The 26,371-nt window shown below is 33.6% G+C and overlaps 3 protein-coding genes across 4 annotated transcripts; all 3 read left to right on the forward strand.

Moving 5' to 3' along the window:
• Nucleotides 1–3,646: 3,646 nt before the first annotated feature.
• On the forward strand, nucleotides 3,647–10,558 carry LOC133301324 (ABC transporter G family member 3). 2 transcript variants are annotated; one of them, XM_061500952.1, is made up of 12 exons: nucleotides 3,647–3,881; nucleotides 4,892–5,516; nucleotides 5,621–5,700; nucleotides 6,138–6,424; nucleotides 6,529–6,700; nucleotides 6,974–7,087; nucleotides 7,188–7,316; nucleotides 7,988–8,179; nucleotides 8,318–8,404; nucleotides 9,163–9,435; nucleotides 9,597–9,704; nucleotides 10,207–10,558. In XM_061500952.1, exons 2-12 carry the CDS (start codon nucleotides 5,042–5,044, stop codon nucleotides 10,462–10,464), a joined length of 2,175 nt encoding a protein of 724 aa, XP_061356936.1. In that variant the 5' UTR covers nucleotides 3,647–3,881; nucleotides 4,892–5,041; the 3' UTR covers nucleotides 10,465–10,558. The 2 variants fall into 2 exon arrangements, with proteins under 2 accessions (XP_061356936.1, XP_061356935.1); XM_061500951.1 differs by having other exon boundaries at nucleotides 3,647–3,872; nucleotides 4,881–5,516.
• A 3,526-nt stretch (nucleotides 10,559–14,084) lies between these two features.
• LOC133301325 (dolichol kinase EVAN) lies at nucleotides 14,085–21,044 on the forward strand. Its single transcript, XM_061500953.1, has 14 exons — nucleotides 14,085–14,413; nucleotides 14,499–14,611; nucleotides 14,724–14,900; nucleotides 15,018–15,122; nucleotides 15,641–15,711; nucleotides 15,793–15,873; nucleotides 15,950–16,164; nucleotides 16,813–17,002; nucleotides 17,923–17,988; nucleotides 18,409–18,497; nucleotides 18,590–18,704; nucleotides 19,333–19,384; nucleotides 19,462–19,562; nucleotides 20,389–21,044. The coding sequence occupies exons 1-14, from the start codon at nucleotides 14,229–14,231 to the stop codon at nucleotides 20,500–20,502; spliced, it is 1,674 nt and encodes a 557-aa protein (XP_061356937.1). The 5' UTR covers nucleotides 14,085–14,228; the 3' UTR covers nucleotides 20,503–21,044.
• Nucleotides 21,045–25,678: 4,634 nt separating this feature from the next.
• Nucleotides 25,679–26,053, forward strand: LOC133301321 (auxin-induced protein X15). The gene has a single exon (XM_061500949.1). The coding sequence runs from the start codon at nucleotides 25,679–25,681 to the stop codon at nucleotides 26,051–26,053; it is 375 nt and encodes a 124-aa protein (XP_061356933.1).
• The last annotated feature ends 318 nt before the right edge of the window (nucleotides 26,054–26,371 follow it).

The raw sequence follows: 26,371 nt of genomic DNA on the forward strand, positions 1-26,371 counted from the left end.
TGTTAGTTCTTGTGTACAAGAGAAGATAACTAATAAAATACACATTACTGAATGAGGTAGGATGCGTTGATATCGGTGTCAAATTTAAATTTTGACATCTTATCTAAGAGCTATTAGATCAAAAAAGATCAACGATTCTAATTTGTAAGCATGTGACATCATTGATCTTTTTTGATCTAATGGCTCCTATATGAAGTGTCAAAATTTAAATTTGACACTGATATCAAAAGATCCTACCTCTTACTGAATTGGGCTTTTTTACCCTTATAACCTTTAATTAATAATTAATTACCAATTTGACCTTCATTTGAAACTAATTCGAAAATTTAACCCCTTCAGAAAACATAACACCAATCTGCCCCTGTTTGACCGTTGACCATGAAGCCTACCCGGGTACATCCCTCCCTACCCTGGTATTTTTTGAAATTTTTTATCTACCCGGGTAGAGAGGGGTGTACCCGGGTAGAGTTCTTGAATCTGGAAAAATGGTTGAATTAGTTACCCGGGTAAGAAGGGTTGTACCCGGGTAAACATCCAGAGTAGCGTTTTTATATAACTGAGATGCTAAAAAGTTTCTTTTTCCAATTCATATTCTCCTCGGATTTATATTTCTATCAGGTTAATGAAAACGCAAAAAATTGAAATTAATACAACATTACATGTAACTGTATCCCCTATTTCTCTAATCTTCCTCAACATCATTTGGATTCAGCTTCCAGTATAAGAGTCCCAATTCTGCAAAACTCACCATTTTTCTGCAACGTCACAACTAAGTAAAACTATAGATAGATAGATAGAGATAGAGTAATGATCTGCTAATTGGTTGATGGAAACAAATTCATTAGGGCTGCCATGACGAGGAAGCCTTGGATCTTCGTTGCTATCGTCCATGAACTATGCCTGTCACAGTTTTTTTCATTTATATAAAAACGCAACTCTGGATGTTTACCCGGGTACAACCCTTCTTACCCGGGTAACTAATTCAACCATTTTTCCAGATTCAAGAACTCTACCCGGGTACACCCCTCTCTACCCGGGTAGATAAAAAATTTCAAAAAATACCAGGGTAGGGAGGGGTGTACTCGGGTAGGCTTCATGGTCAACGGTCAAACATGGGCAGATTGATGTTATGTTTTCTGAAGGGGTTAAATTTTCGAATTAGTTTCAAATGAAGGTCAAATTGGTAATTAATTATTAATTAAAGGTTATAAGGGTAAAAAAGCCTACTGAATTGTCATTAATGAAATTACTATCATATTGTTATATCATTTAGGGCAATACATATTAAACAGATGAATCTTTCAAATTATGATTTAATAAATTTAATCAGTTAAGTTTATGATTAAAATTTGTTCAAGGATTAATTAAATCAATAAATATTTAAACCAAAAAGATAATCTATTCAGAACCTAACTAGCTTAATGGGCTTATCTGGTCTAATTTTTAAAACATGATATTTAAAACAATGCAATACAAGAACACTTCTAAAGTTGTGCTAATAATAGCTAATAGGTGTTAATTCTTCTTTTTCTTTTTTAATGGAATACTAGTTATTATTCTTGTGCAGAAGGAGTTGATGCATGTATTAATTTAATTTTTTTGAAAATTAGTCATGTAAAATTTTGAAATCTCTGCAATTATAAAGGAAAACTTCCTTCTGTTTTTCTTTTCTTTTAAATATCATTATTATTTAACCATACATAAGGAGTTTCCTCCCCTGCAGATTAGTTATTAAGATTATTATTTAAATGACTTGATTTAAAAAACTGTGAATCACATGACTATTTTTATTTTTCAAATTTTTGTAATACATATTAGGGGAGAATATGAATTAGTATTATTAATCATATTTGTTGAACTCAAATTTTACATGAACAAACTTAAAATAATGAGTTATACCAAAAAAGGAAAAAACAAGAACATAAGAAAGACAATCTAACTTTTGGGTTACTTAAAGTATGAATGTTTTTTTACCAAAAAAAAAACAGTATGAATGTTCATATGTATCCAAAAAATAAAATAAAAAAGTATGAATGGTCATAGAATTTTTTGCTTTAACCTAAATCTGGATATTTCGACAATCATAATTTAGTCATTATATTTAGTTAAGTTATAAAATTTTAGAAGTAACACATTAAAATTAATGAATATTTTACGGTATATTTGAAAACAAATTAGATATGATTCATTATGTAAAATCAATTAACTTAAGTTAATAAATCTTATAATTAATCATTAAATTTAAATTTATAAGATTTAAAATATTATTTAAATGTGGAGTAAGATTAAACTAATCGGAACCATTCAACCAAGCCTTAAAAATATACTGAATCTAGTTTCTATGACCCAGAACCAATTTAACTTCAGGTCAAAATAATTATCTAATTAAGTGAGATCATGAATAACTTAAACAGAATCTCGAATTACACTTAATAACCTCAAGTGCATCACTTATGGACAAATATAACTGTCAAGTTTTAGGCTCCAGCACATGCACCAATTTATGAGAGTAAGGTGTTTTAAATAATATTGTGCAAACATGTTTATATATACATATGTGTGTATGTATGTATAACTATATAACTACGTATAACTATATACATATAATATATGTATATATTATTCTTATTAAACAGCACTATGAAGTCTTTTTCAAACAATTGTAATTAACTACAGTTACATAACTCCCCAATCAACGACGGAGCTACGGCCAAGCCAGCAGGTGCCTTGGTACCTTTTTTTTTTTTTACTTATTATATAATTAATTATAATTAATTAAGGTAAAAATTGTAATTTGGCATCACCTAAATAGAAAATTAAATACTCAATACAAAGTAACAACAAACTATCTAAACGCAAACAAATAATAAGGAACATGTATAGTATGGTTATTTTTATATTTTACCTTTTTTTATTTTTTACCATGTATATTTTTTTTCCTGCTTTATTCTTATCAATTATGTTATTTATTCTTACTCCTATTATTTTAAAAAAAGACTTCTAAACTTAATCACAAAAATGATTAGTTGATCTATTTCTAAACTTAATCACAAAAATTTTACCTTAGAATAATGTTTGGCTCATTACTTATTATGTTGTCGGAGGAAAATGAAATTCTCATGTTTGAAATGTTTACCGAAAAGGTTAGTGCATTTTTATATGTTTACTTTGATATATAATCAACGATAATCGTTCATTTAATTTTCAATATTATGTGACATTATTTAGTACATAATTTAAATAACTATGTTAGAATTCATAGTAAATTTTTTCTTTGATAAATTTATATAATTATAATAAATATTTTAATAATTTAATATGTCAAATTTTTTGACACTACCTAAATTTTTGGGCGGCTCGGCCACTGTCCACAATTGATTCAGAACTACTCTCTTCTTGACATTTATCTTGGAGCCATTGTAAATTGGTAATTATGTTATTATTACATCAATAGGGTGATGTGTTCAAATTAAAAAGGGTTAGAGTTTAAGAGGTGGCACGCACCTGTTGAATTGTCGTGCTGGCACTTTGTAACCAACATCATTACACTTGTCTTAGCAAAAAGGTAAATGGAACACTAAGCATGTTCCACACTACAAGAGAAAAGACAAGAAGGGGAAAACATAGCAAAAGAAAAAGAAAAAAGAAAAAAGAGAGAGAGAGAGAGAAGAAGAAGATAAAGTGAGAGACACTGAGATGCAAACCGCGAACAAAGAAGCAAAGCATTACAAAAACCCGAGTTGTGCGGGTCAAATCACCCGCTTGTCTTTATACGAGTTACAAAGCAAAGAGTAGTGTCAATCAGCTTCTTCTGCTCTCTCTTTCTCCTCAGTTCTTTCTCTTTCACTCTTCAGTGCTTTCCTTAGATCCAGGTATGACCCGTGTCGTTCACTCTCTGTCTGTTGCTGTGCGGGTTTTTGTTGTTTGCTCAGTTTAACTCAGCACTAACCGTGGAATCTTCCTTTTTCTCATTTTATTTGTTCATTCCTGTCTTTATATTCGTTCTGTTTTATTGAAGCTTTGTTTTTGGTTCCATAAAGTGGTAAACGAATAATAGTTTGGTTTGTGAAAGAGGTTTCTAAGGCCTAGTTGAGTGCAGGGGCAGTCCTAATGGGAAATCCCGGGTTCAAGGTTTTATTTTTCTGTTATTTGTTCAACTTTTCATGAAAAACAATTATGGGTTTTGTGTCAGTGGAGCTGGAGAGTTAGGGCATGTCTGTATTCTCTGATGGAATCCATGGCTTTTCCTCCCCCTATCCCTTCATGCCCCCTCATACTTGTTAATGTTCTGCCATTGTTATTGTTATTGTCAGAGAATAGTATAAATCATTAAAAAGTCTTCACTCACTAGCTTTAAGTTTTTGGGTTGAATTGGTTATTTATATGGTATCAGAGGCTAATGTCTTGTATTCGATTCTCACCGCCCCACTTTCTTTCTAGTGGAATTTCTTTCTTCGCATAGGTAAGTGGCCCTTGCATTCCACTCTTCAAGTCCAGTGGGCTCTCGTGTGAGGGGGCGTGTTAGAGAATAGTATAAACCGATAAAAAGCCCTCACTCACTGGCTTAAGCTTTTGGGTTGAATTGGTTCTTTACAATTATTATTATTTTTGGCTTTTTTTCAAGTTCCCATTTTGTTTTTTCACCCTGTTATTTCACTGGGTTTTGCATTATTAATTATTGATATTAATAGTATGTTTATTATCCACGAAAAAGAGTGAAATTAGATAGACACTTTAGTTCATTGCATTGTCCTGATTGTCAATGTAGTTGCTGCGTTTTGTTTCATAAATGAGATTAGATAAAATTGGAAACTTGGCCTTAAAATTTTGTTCCCTTTTGTTTCTTTCTTTTTAATTTTGATTTGTGATTTGCATGGCAGGCTGTTGATAGTCAGTGTTCTCTACGGACAGAAAATGTTGTATATGAGAGATTTGTATTGCTAACAGTTTGACTGCACAGTTGAATTAGTATGCTATAAGGAGAACTCTGCTACTTGTAAAATGATGTCTAAGATTTGATATAAGGAAAAAATTGAAAATCATGGAAGAAATACAGTCTCAATCAGATAACTATAGGTCTTCATCATCATCAGCTAGCAGCCCGGCAAGTAGGGTGCCATCAAGTAACTTTTTCTACCTGCGTAAACCTGGTTCACTCAGGCAGCCCATCTCATTTGAGGATTCACCTGAGTGGGAGGATACTGATATCGATGTTAGAGTTGAGGAAGGTGGTGACTCTATTAATGTTGCAACAACACCAGCTTCTCCCTCTCTCTCTAAGCTCAACAGTGGGTCCCTGCCATCCCCGCATCTACCGGAGGGTGGTGCTGTTATTCCACGGAAAATCGCTGGTGCTTCTGTTGCCTGGAAAGATTTGACTATTACAATAAAGGGAAAAAGGAAGTACTCTGATAAGGTTATCAAGAGTTCAACTGGTTATGCGTTACCAGGGACAATGACTGTTATTATGGGTCCTGCTAAATCAGGGAAATCTACTTTATTACGAGCCATTGCAGGTATTGAAACATGCTTCCTTTGGCCTTTCCTATTAAGCATTTCATGATCTTCCCATGTATATTTAAATAGTCAAACCTAAAATTGAATTTTCTCTTCACTTCAGGAAGATTGCATCCTTCAGCCAGGATGTATGGTGAAGTGTTTGTGAATGGAGCAAGATCGCACATGCCCTATGGATCATATGTGAGTTCAGTATCTCATTGGCTGTTTAATATCTGAATTTCTTTTGTGTTTATAGTGGTCAATCTGATTGTACCTAATCTACCTTTCCTTCGTAGCCATGCTTTCGTATTGTATATTGATTTTAAGGTGAGCAATCATTATTGAAGAATGGATGTGTAAGTAAGTTTAAAAATATCTTTGCAAAGCTTTAGTCTTTGAGAAATAAGCATTTTCTATTTCTGATTTTTACATTGTGCATTGGTGCACTTCTTAACAAGTTAAATTATTTGCACTTCTTACTCGACTATAGAAGTTTATTTGCATAAGAGGGACCACTAGGAGATTACATGATGCTAGATGTCTGAGACTTGTTCTTTACCTGGTTTATAATTGTTGTTCATTTTTAGGTTGCACTACTTATACGTGTATAATGAACAAAAAAATTTCTTAACTTTCAGGGTTATGTGGAGAGAGAAACAACTCTGATTGGATCCCTCACTGTCCGGGAGTTTCTATATTATTCAGCCCTACTTCAACTTCCTGGTTTCTTTTGTCAGAAAAAGAGTGTGGTAGAGGATGCTATACACGCAATGTCTTTAGGTGATCGCGCAAATAAACTCATAGGTGGACATTGTTATATGAAGGGACTTCCTAGTGGGGAGAGAAGGCTTGTTAGCATTGCCAGGGAGCTCGTGATGAGACCACGTATATTATTTATAGATGAACCTCTTTATCATTTGAACAGGTTTCCTTTTATTGTAATAATTCTCTATCATTTGCTTAATTTTATTCCACATTTTTGAGTGATTTTTGTTAACACCCTTTTCATCATTTATTAATTTTTTTCAGTGTCTCGGCACTTTTAATGATGGTTACATTGAAGAGACTTGCTAGCACTGGTTGCACTCTGATCGTAACTATCTATCAGAGCAGTACAGAAGTCTTTGGTCTTTTTGACCGTATATGTTTGCTTTCAAATGGAAATACCCTGTTCTTTGGAGAAACATTAGCTTGCTTGCAGGTAACTTACCTTCTATACCTCCTTGCTCTTGTGCATGAAATTTGATTAGGATGAGTTAAGTAATTGCGTTTTGTCTACCAAATAAAAAATATAAGGGCATTGATTTTTTAATTTTTATTGCTCCCTAAGGTTATTATTTATTAGTTAAAAGTGACCATTGGAAGATGAGTGTGTTTCAAGATTGTCAAGAACTTCCTTTTTTTGCTAACCTTCTTTGGTAGTGAATGGAATACGTATCTTGTTACTGACTGCTATGATTTTATGTTGATGAAGCACTTCTCAAATGCTGGATTTCCTTGCCCAATCATGCAAAGTCCTTCTGATCACTTTCTACGCGCAATTAATACAGATTTTGACAGGATAATTGCGATGTGTAAAAACTGGCAGGTAATTGTTTCAAGTGGATTGCTGATTGATGTGTTCACTGCATTATTAATGTTAGATTATACTTTTTTATGATATGTTATTAACACTATCATCGTAATAGGATGACAATGGAGATTTTTCTTCTGTTAACATGGACACTGCTGTTGCTATACGCACACTTGAAGCAACTTATAAGTCATCTGCAGATGCAGCTGCTGTTGAAACTATGATTCTTAAACTCACTGAGAAGGTATATTATAACTTCTGAAACAGAGGAAAACATATATAGCTTCTTAAATTATTTGAGTTAGATCTTCTGTTAATGTGGACTGGTAGTTTCACCATTTCTCCCTTCTTTCACAAATACAGTATTACATGTTGGATGTTGCCAATGCAGAGCTATCATTCACATTGATTTTAATGTATTATGTGTACTGATCATTTGAACAATTATGTTTAGTGGTAGATTGAAATTTTTTATCACAATAACAATTATTCATAGATAGCCCAATACAGACAGTAAAAGATTTACAATTTTGTAGAACATTCAATCCTATAATCTTAATGTGGATGAGCATGCTATAAATAGGTTAGGCAAATATTATTGGTTTGGAACTAACGGGTAAGAAAACCAAGCTTCAATTGACGGCCATTATATATATTTGTTTTTTGAAATTTGTAAACTGAGACATTCTGCATAGGCCAATGGATAAATACTATAGAGATAGTTGAAGGACTTGGGCTGACTTAGGATTTTATCTTGTAGAGAAATGACTAGCTTATTTATCTTGTATGGGATTTGCAAATCATATCCTCCTTAGAGATTTATTTTAGGCTTTATTTTGCTCTAATGCATTTAAGGCCAGTCAATGTTGGGATGTTAACTTTTGGTGTCTTTTTTAAACCTGCTTGATTTCCCAGGAAGGTGCAGCTCTCAAAAGCAAAGGCAAAGCTAGCAATGCTACTCGGATAGCTGTCCTGACATGGAGATCTTTATTAGTCGTGTCAAGGGAATGGAAATATTACTGGCTTCATCTTATTCTTTACATGCTTCTCACTCTGTGTATTGGTACTGTATTTTCTGGTCTGGGGCATTCTTTGTCTTCTGTTGTGGTGAGTCTTGACATGACAATTGCATTTTTTCTTTCAATGTATATCTCTTGTAGTTCATATCTACATTTACATATGCCTACAATTCTAGATATACTCATGATGTGTATGAATTAAATTTTACCTTCTCTGGCCTTGCAGACAAGAGTTGCAGCAATTTTTGTATTTGTATCATTTTGTTCCCTTCTAAGCATTGCTAGGGTGCCTGCACTTATGAAAGAAATCAAGGTAATTTTGTGCCCGTTTCACTTTACCAAAATTTATTGGTTTGTGGTTTGCCTTGATATGCTTATTATGCATAAAATGAAGTACCTTTTGGCAAGTGTTTTTAAATTGTTTTCATTGTGGATTATTTCTTATGTATAATGCATTGGTCTATGCAGAATTACAGATCTCAACCACATAACATAATGGCTTAATTTATTTGGTGATTTTACTAGCTCATTATAAGTTTAAATCAACTTATGGATCGATCTTCTTTTTAATAGCACTGAGACTGGCAAAAGTATTGTAATTTCATGGTAGAAACAACCTATTGTTTGCATTTTAGGTGATAAACTATGCAGTAACTGTATGACTATGAAAATTGCTGACAGAATGTATTGAGGTGGTAAGTTATATATTTTTCAAAGTACAATTAATTGCTAGTATTTGTAGTGTCTCTTCTCTGTGTTTAGTAAATCTGGCATTTGGTACTCCTCAAAATCGAACTTTGAAAATTGAAACCAAGAAACATGTAGCAAGTAATATGATTGTGGAAGGTTTCGTCTTGTCTCTTCCGTGTTCGGTGAACAAGTACTTCATATGTGATTCCTCCAAGAGCAAAACTGAAAAATAGATTACAATTTACATGCTTAAATATATTATTGGTTGTAATATACATATCCTTTTTATTTTATTTTAAGGATTGGATAATGGATTTACTACAGTTTCACTCTGCACTCTTTGAAAAGTTGACGAAGTTAAAATAATATGTTCTTTTGCAGATATATGCCTGTGAAGAATCAAATCAGCATTCCAGTACATTAGTATTTTTACTTGCGCAGCTCTTATCCAGCATCCCATTTCTTTTTCTCATCTCCATTTCCTCAAGTTTAGTCTTCTACTTCCTCGTAGGGCTGGAAGATCAGTTCAGCTTGTTAATGTACTTTGTGCTGAATTTTTTCATGACTCTGTTAGTGAATGAAGGAATTATGCTAGTTGTGGCTACCTTGTGGCAAGATGTTTTTTGGAGTGTCTTGACACTGTTGTGCGTACATGTGAGTTCCATGGTCCATTTATTTTGTAGACGTAAAATATTAACAAAAGTTACATGCTGTTCAACTACTACCAGTCTATATTTTCACTTCATGGCCATGATTACACAAGGACTTATGTATTTCCTGAACTAACTACTGACGCATATGTAATGCCATTTCAGGTGGTCATGATGCTTTCGGCAGGCTATTTTAGAATTCGAAATGCTTTGCCTGGACCAGTGTGGATGTATCCAATGTCCTATATAGCCTTTCATACATACTCTATTCAGGTAATTAGATATGTACTGCTAGAGAGTTAATTCTGAATTGACCATGACTTTTATGTTTGATTCTGATTTTTGTTGAGATTTAAGTTCAAAAACTTAGAGCCCGTTTGTTTGCACTTTTGAAAAAAAGTAACTTTTATCTCTTTTTTATTTTAGAAGTCCTTTTTACAAAAGTTAAAGCTATTTATATTTTTATAAAAATATTTAGATTTTGAAAAAAATATTTGACTTTTGACTTCTGCTTTTTTTAAAAGTTAAAATTTTTAACTTCAGAAAAAAGTAGGTTTTTGACTTTTTTTGTGACTTCTGCTTTTTTTTAAAGCAGACATCCAAACGAACTAAAAATGAAAAGTTCTTTTTTTCAAAAAAAAAAAGCAACTTCTTGAGAAAAAAAAGCTCATCCAAACGGGTCATCGTTATAGTTGACTTCTAAATTTTGTAGATGATTTAATCTTTTTCCCTAGATGAATTTGTATTGAAGCATTTACTTGTCTTCATCACATAGGGGCTATTGGAGAATGAGTACCTAGGAACCTCCTTTGCAGTTGGGCAGGTAAGGAGCATATCTGGATTTCAAGCTCTCCAAAGTGTGTACAATATCTCCCTCGACAAGAATTCCAAGTGGAAAAATTTGTTGGTTTTGTTTCTTATGGCAATTGGTTATCGTATTTTTGTGTTCATTTTATTATGTTTCTTCATAGGGAGAAAAATATCCCTTTTTAAAAGTTTGAGGTGTATTAAGGACACAACAAATACAAGTTGATGGGAACGTTGTTCATCCATTTACATTGTAATATTCCTTTTGATCGAGGTTTGCTTCTTGCCTCTAGTTTTGTGAATTTTTCTTTGACTAATGAAGAGCAAATATGAGATTTTTTATAGCTCTGTCTTGATCTCTCCCAAGTGTCTTGGTCAATACTTGATGTAAGTTAGTTGTTTGTTGTGATGAATGTTTGGTTTTTGACGTAACAAACTCCAAATGCATTGAAATTTGGGTTTTAGGTGCGTCACTAATGGGGTATGGTCCAATATATATTTGCCCACTTGTTCCCTTGACATGGCTCAGTCTTTCATCGATGTTTGTAGAACGTGTTGCATAAGCGTGGGTGGGTTGTTATGTTAGGTGTTGTACAATATCTTGTAATTGACATTAGTACTTCTAGGTCTAGTAGAAATTTTAAAGGAATAAACAACTAAAAGAGTGACAATTATCAACCATTAGGTATCAAGGGAGGAGAAAATGTTATTTTTCATCTTGCTTGATTATGAAGGAAAGTTAATTTCTAACTTCCACCAAATCATTAATTTCTAACTACCACCGTCCATCAAATAGAAAACAAAGCCGTACACCAAAAGCAATGAATTGTACTGAATACTATTGGTACAAGTGGTAAGGAGTTTGTGTTCCTTAATTAGAGGCCTTGAGTTTGAGCTCTGAGAATGAAAAAAATGGTTTTGGGAGAGCTGCCTCCGCTTTGAGTTCGATAGTACTTAAATCAGACTAGTCCGAAGGATGAAATTGAGGAGACTAAAAAAAAACAATGAATTGTAAAAGTAGAGGAAAGTAGGGTGCAAATGACCAGACGTTTTATCTAGGTTTATAGCTTAGCTTACATCATATCGGGTTTGGTATAATATATTCAATAAAATAGAATAAACTCGAACCTTAAAAATAGCTCATTTAGGTTTATAGTCTAGCTCTATTTTTATAAAATCAGGTTACAAGCTGCCTGCTTGTCGGGCCGAGAGGTGCTTTGGTATAATATAGGAGCAAAAAGCATATGAATAACAAGAAAATATTCCTTCGAGGAGCAATTAATCTTACTTAGGAGCAACTCTTCCCAAGATGCGCAAGCACACACGTCAAGCAATACAGGGTTAATATGAGCCCTAGATTATCGTCCTCAAGGAACAAATGTAAAAGTTATGTTTTAAAAGGAAATCAAAAAATAGAAAATAGAAAAAAAATCAAAGAGCAGTTGTTCTTGGATAGAATCCATCAAGGAACATTTTCTATTAGCTAGTCAAACAAGGCTAACCATTCTAAGTAGACTAATGTCGGGTGGCTTTCTTAACCTTCACAGAACTTTAAATGTGACGAGATAAACAAATAAGAGATTCGAATTTTTGTAGAAGTAAAAAACAGGTGCCAGAAAGAACAAAGAACAATAAACTAACATCGAGTCAAATTTTATCAAGAGCAATTGTGAATATTGAGTAATTTAAAATAAAAGTGTTCAGGGAGAAAAAACAATAGGTTTTGGGATTAATATTTTCACCCTCTTGGTTAATCCTGTAATGTTACATGAACTCAAACATGAACTATGCTTCTGTCACCATTACGGCTTATTCCGCATAATCTTGAGTAGTGGCCTGTTGCACCAAATCACACTTGAAATTCTTCAATTCAATAATCTAGGAGATCAAGTTTGCATTCTCAAAAGAGTATGGCTGAAGGGATCACTAGGAAAAGTGATTTACACGAGACATTGTTTCCCTTTTTGGATATTCCCCTTAATCAGAGTAAAATATCCTAAGATTTCTAACTTCGCTCCACACTACTTAGTGAGGTTTCATCGAACAAGTGGTCCTAGGATGAGGTTGCAAACCATAAAATCAGATCATTAAACTAAGAAACAACTCATAGTTCATTAAGGAAAATAAGGTTTCATTACAAGAAAATTCTAAGACAAAGAGGGTTACTTCTACCTCACCCTCAACCTACTTAAGAAATTTAGCTCATAAGGAGCATGATAAAAACTAGAAAAAGGGTAAATACCTTTTTTGGTCCTCAGCAAATTTCACGATGCCCGCTTTAGTTCTTCACAAATAAAAAGGTTATTCGTGGTCCCTAAGAAATTCAAAATGGACCCATTTAGTTGAAATCGCGGTCCCTCATAAATTCAAAAAAGACCACATTAGTTCCTCAAAAGGACTAAAATGGATACACTTTGAATTTCTTAGGGACTACAAATAGCCTTTTTATTTGCTAGGGACTAAAGCGGGCATCGTAAAATTTGTTGAGGATCGAAAATGGTATTTACTCTTAGAAAAATACAAAGGGAATACTTCCCACCCTAAATTGTCTATTGCCCAAGGTTGAAGATGATCCTCTCGCCCTCTCCCTTTTTGTAAAGGGTATTAGCTTGCAATCCCAGCCACTTTTTGGATCAAAGGTTCACATTTTTCAAATCCTCTCCAATCAGAGCATTGCTCCATGTCAGCTCAGCCCTAACATGTTATGGTCCCCTTCTTCTTTTGCACAAAATTCTGAGCCGATTCTTCACACTAAGGTGTTGTTCCCACATTCTCTGCTGTTGCTGACGTGTCTGCATCTGATTAGTTGCTTTTTCTGCTCCCGTACTGTAACTGATTTCTTGTCTCCTTTTTGTATATTATGTTTTTTTTTTCCTTCTAGTTTCTTTCTTTGCTGAATTGGGCTTCTTCTTGGTTTGGGTCTTAGATTTCATGCAAGAGCAATTCAACCCATTGAGTTCACAATTAATAAATCTAGCTAAATTTTCCAGTACTATGCTAATTCCCATATTTATGATGGCTCCAGCTCAATTTATCAACAAACTGTATTTAGGAGTAAAAACTGAGTTAGAGAAGATATTTTACAAAATAAATTTGAATTTGAGGAGTAATTAACCTATCAATGAACCTCTTTTGAAGCCCATAACTTGCCTATGCTTTTTTTAATAATTTTTGAAAACTTTTAAATAATTTTAGGCTAAGCCTTTAGATTTTTTTAATATAGGTCAAATAGACCTATTATTTAGTTTACATAGGCTAATAGAATATGTCAGACTCAAAATATTTTATATATGTATGACTTATTTAAACTCAAACCTAAACTAACCTAATTAATTTATGGGTTTAATAAGAGTTATGTTGTAGGAAAAGTGATTGTGTTATGTTATAGAGATTCGTTTTGCGTGCCAGAGTTTTTTTTTTTTTTTTTGGTTTCAAAAATTGTGGGTCCCACAAAATGTTGTGTGTGTAGGAAAGTTGTTGTGGTCATGTTAAATTATAGATACAAAACCCTTAATTTATACCCCTAACCCTTAGGGGGAAATGTTTCATAATAATTATTTTCGTGCTTTTTAGCATTTTTCATTCCGAAAAGAAAGTTGGCTAAACCAATCAGATAAGGTCACAAGTCATAAGAGCCTATTCGAATTAGGGCCTCGAAAAGACCACAGGAGGCCCAGCACAACTCAGGGCATCACCAACCCAAAACCAAATAATGAATGATAGCATAGTACATTCATTTTCTTTTGGTCGCACGCAGCATATTCTCATTCTCACAGTTCCTAAATTCTTTTTTCTTGACGTGACTAAGTCTATAAAAATTGTAATCTAAGATTAAAGTTTGAAAATCGGAAAGTTCGTTGATCTAACATTAACTGATGATGGAATTAATCAATATTAACTGGAATAGCAATTCTAACTTCCGTGTGTCATCTCTTCTTCTTCTTCTTCCTCTTCCCGCGTAAAACCCCCCAATTCCCGTGTTCCTCTTCCATGACGACGTCGTTTTTGAACGGCGAGAGAGTTGTGGTGCTATTGTTCATCTCGTGGATCCTCTACTCCCTCCCTCTCTCTCTCCTCTTCCATGGTGTCGCTCTCTCTCTCCTCACCATCGCCTCCTTCTTCCTCGAGATCTCCTTCGAGTCTTCCAATTTTTCCCCTTCCCCTTTCCAAACCAGGTAGGTATTCTCTCTCTCTATCTCTCTTCCTCTCTCTCTCTCTCTCTCTCTCTATGTATCAATTGATCGGTTAATTCCGTTTCAGGCCGGGTGCTTCATCGGGGATTCTGCTCGGCGCTGTCACTCTCCCTTCTCTTATTCTCTCCAAGTTGGTACAGTCATCACGGGGATTCTCACTCGCTCAATTTCAACTCGAAGGTGCTGCTTTTCCCTTCATTGCAATCCCTTTTATCATTCCTCTTCCTATATTACGCGATTCATTGCCTGTTATTTCGCGATTTCGTGATATGTAAATTTTTTTAATGTATAGAGCTTCACTATCTGACATTGCAATACTGGGCCACATCTGCCAGCGTCGTCGGTGTGCTTTTGTTCCTCGCCTTGTCTCTACGGCGTCGTTCTCATTGGGGTGTTAGGTTTAGCTTATGTTTCATTTTCTTTCAAGCTCTTGTCTGCATTGCGGCGCTTACCACAAAATCTCAACTTGGTAATGTGTTGCGTTGAAGCTTTTTTGGACTTTTGAATCAAATAAATATTCGTGTTATATACGCAAGGAATATGCATTTAACTTATACTGTCATTGTCATTGCCTCTTCCTTTGCAGGGTTGAACCCGGCACTGAAGCTTTCCTGGCTCTTTTGTCATGGATTAGCATCCGTGAAGTTGATTCAGTATTTCCTCAGAACTTTCCCTTCTTGTGCTTCCATCGGTACGTTTTACACCTGTTCTCTTGGTCGCCTAATTTTCTTGGTATTTGGGTTTTTACTCCTTTCACAACTGATATGGGATTATAAGTTAAGAGAGAAAGCTAAGCTTGCAATTGATCTCTTTCTATAGTTCATGGAGTCTTTGAATTTGATGGAATGGAAATCAGTCATTCATTCGGCTGAATAGAAATAATTTTCACCGATCATAGTTTCATTTTTCAAGTAACATACATACACTTTACATGATGAGGTTGTTGCTTAACTATGAAAGATGAGTGCACTTGCTATTTTACCAAATCTGATCCATGGAGACAATGTCATATCAATTGATCGGCAAATAAACATTATAAATGAACAGGGTTGCTGGAATTGTTTGTACTTTGGTCAATAGCTTTGTTCATTTCTCACCCTTATCTGAAATATGCATAAATGCTGCATTACTGCCAGCACAATAGTATGGTTGATTAGGGTCTTTAGTTTTATGTTCTTTTAATGGTCATAGTTTCCCTTCTGATTCCAGGCGAAGCATTTTTGGTGTCTGCTGGTATTGTTCTCTATTTTGGTGACATGTTGTTTCTTACTGTTAAAAAGGTTAGTGTTTTTTAAAATCATATTGTTTCTTGATAAATCACCCGTTTATATATTTTATTGGTGATTACATTGTTTGAACAGCTACGTGGACTATTGGTGTCATCAGATTTGGTTGCTGCAGAATATGAAATAAGTCGAAGTGAAATAAACATTATAATTCAGGTATTGATCCTTAAGTCAAAAAATTTCTTTTTAGTAGTATAGCTAGATCAGTTAAAGTTGTCTACTGTTACTGCAGGGGATTGTGCTTGGTCTTCTGCTATTTCCAATAGCTTTGAAATATATTCTCCAAATATGGGAGTGGTCTATAAATACAGCTTCTGCTGAAGCAAGAAGATACTATGAGATTGGGAGATCTCTTATGTTTATTGCTTCCCTTGGATTTGTCCTGATCGTGGTTGTACCATCATGGATGCAGTTTGTGAGGGACTTTGACACGCATCCTTTTTTCTGGTATCACATCAATATCTAATATAGGTGGATTATTTTGTTAGTTGCCTGTTACTGATGTTTTCAGATGTCATCTGATTCTGATATATTATGGAAGTGATAATAGTAGGATGCTAGGAAAATAGTTTTATTAGCTATAAATTGAACAGGATATATGACATGATGCATGCTTACATGTTATGGGATAAGGTAATGTAAGCTGTTTATTCTACCAGAAACTGTGGAATGAAGAATAGTGTCATAGCATCTGATTCCACTGCAATTCACACACATCTGCAGAATGAAGCATGTAGATTGCCACCTAATATCGACTACTGTTTTTATATGAATGCGGGTATCTTAAAAATCTGAACACAATTCTCCAAACAATGTGGTTTCTTATGTTTGCTGTACGTGCAGCCCGAGTATTATGCCCTCCTGTATCATGAACAGGTATCATATTGTATGGAGAGAAACTAGTAGTGATAGCAGAAACTGAGTATAATTCAACTAAATTTAGAGTTTCTGACAATTCAGTTGCTAAGCCTTGTCTAGGTTTGTTAAAATACAATTATGACTATGATGATAGTCTCAGGTTCAAATTATTTTGTGTAAAACAACTGTTTCTCACTTTATATTATACCATTTCACTTTTGAAACATCTCTTTGCAGGGTGCTATCCTTTGTTTTCTCAGAGCCATCCAAAAGACTGTCATTATGTATCTATTGGGTGTGTATAATTTGTGTTTCTGTTTTGCGATTCTATAACATCTCCAAGAACAGTAAGATTGAGAGAATTCTGTTGCGGAAATACTACCATCTGGTGGCAGTCTTGATGTTTTCGCCTGCCCTTATCTTCCAGGTGATTTGGGTCTAAATGGTTGCATGTTATCTATGCTGCTATAGAAAAGGGATTCTGCCACTTGGTATCCATTATCCATTTTCTTTTTCATAAAACTCCAGTGCCTTGTTTTTGATATAATTGAATGTAGGGGAAAAAAATATCCAAACACTCCCTAGACTTTACCTCATTTTGAAATAGTCACCATTAACTTTCAAATCTGGATGAAAGGTCCTTTACTGTAACTTTCTGAAACTTGTAAATAGACCCTTCCATATATATATGTTAAATGAAAACCATCCATCATATGACTTCTACCTATTGATTAATGCACATGATAATCTCTAATTTGTTCATATTACTTTGTGAAAAAAATTAATTTTTTTTGCTCATTTTAATTTATTTTTTTAATTATTTAATAGTTTCTCTTTCTTGCAAATAGAATATAAATAAAAAGAAGAATTTTTTTCCTTTTTCTTTTCCAAATAATATGGACAAGTTTTCTTAGTGGACAAAGGATCTTTTAGCAAATTTTAGAAAGTTTAAGGACCTCTCACCTGGATCTGAATATTATAGGTGAGACCATCAAAATAAGGTAAAGTTCAGGTGGTATCTAGGCATTTCCCCCTTGGAGTCCTGAAAAAAGGAAATCTTATTCTCATATTTATCATAGAGTCCCTCCTTTTACCCCCAGTTCCTTCTTCTAAGAACTTTTTTTGTTAATTTTTTTACATGTTATTTTTAAAGTTAGATTTCATTTTATGGTTAAGAAATATAAAAGGACAAAGAGTGATCATGCCATATTATGTTTGTAAACATTCATATTTTTTTTTCTTGACATCTGCATTGTAGGTGTCACTACTAGTTTTGGTATATATTTTATGTTTGTCCATGGTACTACTTTCTGTCAGCTATAATGCTCACTGTTATATTGCTTTCAGCCAAAATTTCTTGATCTAGCTTTTGGTGCAGCTTTGGCGGTTTTCTTGACATTAGAAATTATTCGAGTAAGTATCTTGCTATGCACATTCAACTTAGCAGTAGTGGTATCATATTTTGAAAGGATGTTGTTTGTTTCATTGTTTATTGTTGATTATGTCAATAGTGCAGAAGGAATCAAAATCTAAATTCTAGATACTTAAAATTTGAAGAACTTCTATGAAAGAAACAATCAACCATTTAAGGGGTATCTTTATGTGCCCAAGAAGGGTTTATTTGAGTGAGTCCTGTGAGATGTGTGTGCAATAGTCCATGTATTGATAGCAGAAGGGAAGGAGAAAGGGGTAAGAGTATGTAATTAGGACACATTCTACTGGAACAATTTTCCTAAAAATGCCATTAACATTAGAGTTTTGAATTTCATGAAGATTTGTTGAAACATTTACACATTTTCTTGGTTGCTTTTGCATTAAAATTGTTTGACCCAGGTGTGGAGAATCTGGCCTTTGGGACAGCCAATTAATCAATTTATGAATGCATTCACTGATCACCGAGACTCTGATCTTCTTATTGTCAGGTATTATGTCCTTTTCCATTATGGAGCTTACTGTTTATGATGCATAGGAGCTTCGTTTAGTTCCCTTTCATGATGATATATGCTTTGCTCAGCCATTTCTCACTCCTACTGGGATGTGCACTTCCTATTTGGATGTCTTCTGGGTATAATGATCGGCCTCTTGCACCTTTTGCGGGAATATTGAGCCTAGGAATTGGAGATACAATGGTAAGTTTTTCTGGTGGAGGGGGAATGTACACACCCCCTGAACTTCGGGCTATTGCAATTAACCAGCATAAATTTCTAAATTTAAACATTGTCAATAGGTGAATTGCATCTTCTTCTATAAAAGGAAAAAGGTTGATTGTATCGTGCATAAGGTCAAGTGTGATATATACATGTAACTGTTTTGGATCAATCAACAATGTTTAAACCATAAATGCAAGAACCTGAATCAATCTGGAAATTTGTCACTTCAAGTCTGCAATGATTTTGGAACAATGAAGTTACTCCCAATTTTGGGAATCAAGATGATTTTTCATGAATAACTAAAGCATGATAATTTTTTCTACGAGAAATTTGACTGCTTGCAATAATTGTGAACAGTTTTCCATGTAGAAGTAGATTGATTAATCTCTAGCAAGGCTGTTAAGGGTGATGATTATGTAGATACCCTTTTATCTTGTGAACAAGTCAGAGACTGAACAGAAGCATTAAAAATTTTTATTTTCTTTTATGATATTTGTTTTTCCAGAAAAACAAAACGGAGTTGTTCTCTTGATGGTGGCTTTTTTTAATAATTCATAGACTTATTTTTATTTTTAATTTATAGTAATTGATTCTCTATTTTGTTTAGGCATCAATGGTTGGGCACAAGTATGGTGTTTTGAGGTGGAGTAAAACTGGCAGTAAGTATTTTCATTATTAATTATTTTTATCAGTATTCCATTGCATGATGTGAATGTGTAGCTTTCTCACTTGCCAGAGAAAACGGTCGAAGGTACTGCAGCTGGTATAACGTCTGTACTTGCTGCTTGCTCTTTACTCCTTCCACTCTTAGCGTCGACTGGATACATTCTCACTCAGGTATTCTTTTCTCTTTGCCTCTCTGTGTGCGTGTGTGTGTTTACATATTTGCAGGACGGGTTGGGTTTGGTAAGTATGCATGTTAGTAAACCCAATAGTAATAGAGTCGATGACCAAGTGTTGTATAGAAGGAACTTGATTTGCCAGCATAACTGATCTACTGGAACCATCTGACTAGCTTGGTTTTTCCTTGATAACATATAAGATATCTCAATTCAGTACTTCAGGTCTTATGTCACTCTTTGCATAGAAAAATCCCTTGTCATTCTTGTTCCACATGACCCTGGTTCATATAAGTCCCACAGCTTTATATAGTCCTTATTTTTGTTACCACTGACCTCGAACAATTTCTTGCACCAATGAGTTAGGAACCTTGTTGCCAAGCATTGTTCTCCGAGATTCATGCATATAAGCCAACTGCTGCATGTGGAGTTAGGTCAGAATTCAGATTCCACGTATAGTATGCTCTAAGGGAGTACTTGCACTCCTTTTCCCCTACTCACACATGTGCGAGCCAGGCCCCGCTTAAGGGACGATTGTCCTCTCCGTTTCAATTTTTCCTAGACCCCTCCCTCCTCAAAAGGGAGCGAGAGGAATGGAAAAGCCACCCCTATACTGCCAAGGTGCAAATTCCGAGGACTTTAAAGTGCAGTTTCATCTTTTTAATTTCTCGTTTAATAGGGAAATGTACAAGAAATTGCCATTTATCGTTAAGAAAATGAAATGAATAGCTAGGTGAGAGAAGCCTGCTATTCTTGATTATTTTTTCTTGGGATTATTATGATTTTATTTTATTTTTGATTTCTTTGTTACCAACTTTTTGCAGCATTGGTTCTCTCTACTTCTAGCTGTGACTGCAAGTGGTTTGTTGGAGGCCTACACGGCACAGCTTGACAACGCATTCATACCACTTTTTTTCTATAGCCTCCTCTGTTTATAGGCACTAGGCACAGCTCTCCCTCTTCGAAAAAGAAGTTACCTTGGATGAGCAGTGACGAGGTTATGCAAATATGTGTCCTGTCTGGGCACACATTGTTTTTGCAGAGGTCAGATAACTATTAACCAATACACTTGTACATGACAGTTAGGGTGGGTCTACATATTTAGGATTGTATCTCTCTACAGGAATGATAGGTATACGAGTGTTCATTTAAATGGTTGAATACCCAACAACACACATTTTATGCAGGAGTGACAATTTTCCATTTTTTATTAAACCATTTGTGAGGCCATGAGAGAGGGGAGCTGTTAACATATAGTGGAAGAAATTTTTAATGTCTTTCATTTTTCACACGTATAATACTGTCTTTTTTTGACGGGTCATGTATGTCGGCGAAGCCCCACACACAAGAGGCAGAGTAGAAAACTGCTGAAATTTGAAAATGTGTCATAAATTAGCGCACGTGGTTTTTTATGTATTGTCTCTGCCCTCTATTTGTCACAGGCGTGGTAGCATTAATTTTTTTTTTTCTTTTGGCAAGGGTCACGTGTTGTCAAAATACTTTTTTTTTTTTTTTTATCAAATATGGAATATATTTATTTAATTATGTATTTTATAGGTTGAGATATATATTTCATATCTTATTCGTCCATGCACACAAGTTATCTAAGAAAAGAATATGCCTTTTACCGACCATTGTTGATATGTTGTAGGGAAAATATATTCTTACGTTGTAGGAGAGTGTTTTTATCTCCTACACATATATTGATTTTTGTGTTTTTTTTTTATCTTTTTTTTTTCTATAAGTAGGTGGGTTTCACACATGATTGTCTCTATAGCATGAGAGAGATTATCTTCTATTACATGAAATTAATAAAATCCTACGTTGTATTCCTCTCTGCCAAAACTAATTTTTGACTAGCTTCTCTCGACAATAGACAACTGAGATTATTTCATTAAAAAATGGATGATAAAAACTTTAATTGACTAACCATTATTTATAACAGTAATCATTCATTTTATTGTGGTTATCTTATTAACGAAGTTTCAAAAGAGCAATTTTAAAAGCACATAATACCTTATTATGTTTATATTTAGAAAAAAGTGTGTCATTTTCAAGAATGTAAAATTGTATCATTTTAAATGAGATAAAGAGATAGATAATGAGAGAGAGAGAGTGAAAAAATAAATAAAGATATGGGTCTCGCTTCTTTGTGAGAGTGAAATAACATAAGTTGTGTTATTTAAAAGGACAAATACTTTTCTTATATATTTATGTAAGTCTTTAAAAATTTGACCCAACTCATGAGCCTTACTAAGTAAATTTTAAGGATGATTAATCTTGACTTTTGTCAACATATTTTTAACCTTAACAGAAATAATTAAAAAGTTTAAATTATTATAAAAAATGTTAAACTATTTAAAAAATAATCAATCATTAGCTTCTTTGAAACAATTTAATTGATCAAGTTAATATATAAAACATGTAATGAGAGCGTACGATTTTAAATTTCATAAGAAACTCTTTCTTTTTCTATATTCTTTCCTCCAATTGCATGTGATGTTTCTTATGGGTTTTTCTCAAGACCCGCCTGAGTAATAGGTTTTCCTAAATAAAAAATGACCGAGAGTCATTTGAAATTATTATTATAGAAAATTCAGTTTAATTAGGTGCCTCTTGCTTGAGCAGTTGAGCTGCAATCACAACAACAGGTACTCTTCGTGCGTCTTGCCTATTGGAATGCCCCTCATGAATTAATGGGTAAATAATATCATTTACTAATCAGATTTTTTATTTTATTTTTTACTTTTGGCATGATTCTCGCCAGGAGATCAACCATTATTATGTAAATATTTGAGAAGTTATCAAATACATAGGATATAAATTATTTTATGAAATTTAATTTTAAGTTATTGTCAATAACAGTATCATATAATCATATATTATAATATTATTAAATAAATTTAATTATTATAGATATTATTTAAAATAATTTAATTTTGATCCATTGTCAATGAAATATTTTACACTGGCATCTAACTATATTATTTAATAAATTTAATTATTTTAACGTCAGACTCATTAAATAATGTGATAATATATTATTAAATGCATAATTAGGGTGAAAGTGTTGATAAAATGATCATTAGTAAAAATGATAACAATATATCAAAATTAATTTATTTTTTAACATTTTATTTATTTACATTTGAAAAGATTTTAGGAAATATATTTTGTTGACTTAACTCATGCACAATAATAATTAAACAAAATTACTTTTTAATGGAAATTTAATAGCTTTTTTAATATAAATCATAAAGATATATAACATATAAAAAACTTGTACGTATATAGTAAGGGTGAAATAATTAGCAATAATTAAAGTAAAATACAATGTTAATCTATATAATTTACATCATAGTATATAGTATTACAATAGCTTTATCTAAAATTGCTCTAGCTAGTAAATATTAATCGTCCCTCCTTGCCATATGATCTAGTGTATCGCAGCTGTAAGCAATTCATTTGCTCTGGCAAAACTCTTCCTCGATAATGGATGGTCACTGAGATTTCTCGAAAGCTCCAATTGTTTGACGCAACTCCTATAGAAACTGACATTTATTTCGAACTAACTCCAAGTAATTAAAGATAACATGAGTCTATAGCATGCGCGCGTAATTAATGTATATGGACAGAACCATCTCATGAAGAAGGCTTTTTTACCCTTATAACCTTTAATTAATAATTAATTATTAATTTGACCTTCATTTGAAATTAATTCGAAAATTTAACTCCTTCAGAATACATAACACCAATCTGCCCCTGTTTGACCGTTGACCATGAAGCCTACCCGGGTACACCCATCCCTACCCTGGTATTTTTTGAAATTTTTTATCTACCCGGGTAGAGAGGGGTGTACCCGGGTAGAGTTCTTGAATCTGGAAAAATGGTTGAATTAGTTACCCGGGTAAGAAGGGTTGTACCCGGGTAAACATCCAGAGTAGCGTATTTATATAAATGAAAAAAACTGTGACAAGCATAGTTCATGGACGATAGCAACGAAGATCCAAGGCTTCCTCGTCATGGCAGCCCTAATGAATTTGTTTCCATCAACTAATTAGCAGATCATTACTCTATCTCTATCTATCTATCTATAGTTTTACTTAGTTGTGACGTTGCAGAAAAATGGTGAGTTTTGCAGAATTGGGACTCTTATACTGGAAGCTGAATCCAAATGATGTTGAGGAAGATTAGAGAAACTAGGGGATACAATTACATGGTAATGTTGTATTAATTTTAATTTTTTGCGTTTTCATTAACCTGATAGAAATATAAATCCGAGGAGAATATGAATTGGAAAAAGAAACTTTTTAGCATCTCGGTTATATAAAAACGCTACTCTGGATGTTTACCCGGGTACAACCCTTCTTACCCGGGTAACTAATTCAACCATTTTTCCAGATTCAAGAACTCTACCCGGGTACACCCCTCTCTACCCGGGTAGATAAAAAATTTCAAAAAATACCAGGGTAGGGAGGGGTGTACCCGGGTAGGCTTCATGGTCAACGGTCAAACATGGGCAGATTGGTGTTATGTTTTCTGAAGGGGTTAAATTTTCGAATTAGTTTCAAATGAAGGTCAAATTGGTAATTAATTATTAATTAAAGGTTATAAGGGTAAAAAAGCCTATGAAAAAGGTAAGTCAAATACTCAAATTAATGAAGATTGACCAGATGAAAGGAATCAAGTGGTTGAAGATCGATGGATGGAAAGATTTCATGTGTAAAACATTAGTCATGTTTACAAGTCATACTATATATATATATATATATATATATATATATATATATATATATATATATATATATATATATATATATATGGGTTATATATATACAAGTCTCACAGTTCACCAGCACATGGAGCTAGGGTTGCCAAAATGAGTTAAGATACCTCGTTGGGGCTAGTTGGATAACAACTCAATGAATGGGAAATTTTGACTCATTTACTAAATGAGTTAATATTAAACATTTATGTTTGGCTTATTAATTCAGAAGATAATAATAACAAATTTATGTTAAGTTATTTTCTTAACCAGATTTATGTTAACAAAGTTTTATTGATTTATAAATTTGAGCCTAATTTTTTTTTTTAAAAGGCTCAATTCTCGATTAATATAAGTAAAAAAAGAAAAGTTTAATTTCTTCTTTGTTTATATATATATATATATATATATATATATATATATATATATATATATATATAAATGACGATAAATTTGAAATTTGACACCTCATCTGAGAGTCATGTCATTAGATAAAGAAAGATCAATAACTCTGATTTGTAAGCATGTGACACCATTAATCTTTTTTGATGTAATGGACCTCGTCTGAGAGCCACTGGTGTCAAATGATCATGCCTCTATATGAGGTAGGATCCTTTGACACCGGTGTCAAATTTTAAAATTTGACACCAAATCCCAACCGTTGATTTCCGCCAATCAACGGTTGGTGTCAAATTTCAAAATTTGACACCGGTGTCAAAGGATCTTGCCCCTATATATATATATATATATATATATATATAACGAGAGCATTGGAGTTTAAACCTATAACGCCATGTTGCACCCTTAAAATGTTAATATCTTTGATTACTACGAAAACAAGATAACTAATTATTTACACATCCATTAAGACATGACATACGGAAATAAAAAGAGTTAACAAGGGAAAGGAATCATGTTGATCTAAAAATTGTGTTTATCTATTAGCTTTACATAAATTTAATGTTTATAAAATGAAACATAAACACAAAAAGTAATCCATTCTCGATAATGAGGGAGTAATGCAAAGTATCATTAATAATTATGGAGTTGGGGCAGACATGAGTAGCGAAAAGAGACGTTTCATGATATGAAAGTTCGAAGTTAATGCACCCACATGCACTGGTCTCTCCGACCATCTTTATCTTTCATGTTTTGTCATTAATATCCAAATAATATCTTAAGATACTTATCCATGCATGACCCTTTTGATCAGCAGCACATATATATATATACATATAAGAATGGTAAATGGCTCAAACACTCGACCAAGCTCATAAACAAACACTAGCTTCTAGCTTAGCAGACACAGTTAATTTCGAGTACTAGGTATAACAATATTTACTTGTGATATGGCCAAGCTCAGTATCAGAATTATTAGCAGCAAAAAGAAGGGTGAAGGTGGAATTGTGAAGCTCAAGTTTGTGGTGGAGAAGCTCCAAAAGAGGCTCTTACTGGGAAGAAAAAATAAAAGTGATTCAAGCAATGTGCCAGAGGATGTGAAGCAAGGACATTTTGCTGTTATCGCTGAGAGTGGGGAGGAACCAAAGAGATTCGTGATGCCATTAAGCTGTTTAAGCAACCCAACATTTTTGAAGCTATTAGAGGAAGCAGAACAAGAGTATGGCTTTGATCATGCATATGATGGCGCACTAACCATTCCTTGCACCCCTATTGAGCTTGAGAGGATACTCGCCCACCAATGTCTTCAAAGAGCACATTTTTAGTATCACGGGAGCACTCTGTTATGGGTATTATTGTCATTCAAAACGAGACACATGTATTTAATAAGATAGCCGCTAACGTCTATCTTGATTTTTTTTCTCTTATCTTCACCTGACATATTGTCATGTCAGTGTTGATATATGTTAAATTTTTATTAGAGATGGATGAATGAAAAAATGGATGCAACAAGAGTATTTTAGATATTTTCCTTCAAGAGGGAGCGCTTCTAGTAAAACTGCTTGACCCCAGGCGTTTGGTACAGGAGAAATTTTTATTTGTCCTGGAATCTCGATTTTTAAAAATATGATTTTTACATTCAG

The sequence above is a fragment of the Gastrolobium bilobum genome, unplaced genomic scaffold (genome assembly GCF_033153095.1).
Source record: "Gastrolobium bilobum isolate Gb01-03AN ecotype WA unplaced genomic scaffold, APGP_CSIRO_Gbil_v1 utg12879, whole genome shotgun sequence".
Taxonomy (NCBI): domain Eukaryota; kingdom Viridiplantae; phylum Streptophyta; class Magnoliopsida; order Fabales; family Fabaceae; genus Gastrolobium; species Gastrolobium bilobum.

Bases quoted from the DNA above. Each gene is read 5' to 3' on its own strand.
- LOC133301324 (XM_061500952.1), top strand. From the start codon at position 5,042: ATGGAAGAAATACAGTCTCAATCAGATAACTATAGGTCTTCATCATCA. The intron at 8,405-9,162 runs GTAATTTTGTGC...GTTCTTTTGCAG, and splicing joins CACTTATGAAAGAAATCAAG to ATATATGCCTGTGAAGAATC. The intron at 9,436-9,596 runs GTGAGTTCCATG...ATGCCATTTCAG, and splicing joins TGACACTGTTGTGCGTACAT to GTGGTCATGATGCTTTCGGC.
- LOC133301325 (XM_061500953.1), top strand. From the start codon at position 14,229: ATGACGACGTCGTTTTTGAACGGCGAGAGAGTTGTGGTGCTATTGTTC. The intron at 14,612-14,723 runs GTGCTGCTTTTC...TTTAATGTATAG, and splicing joins CGCTCAATTTCAACTCGAAG to AGCTTCACTATCTGACATTG. The intron at 14,901-15,017 runs GTAATGTGTTGC...CTTCCTTTGCAG, and splicing joins TACCACAAAATCTCAACTTG to GGTTGAACCCGGCACTGAAG.
- LOC133301321 (XM_061500949.1), top strand. From the start codon at position 25,679: ATGGCCAAGCTCAGTATCAGAATTATTAGCAGCAAAAAGAAGGGTGAA.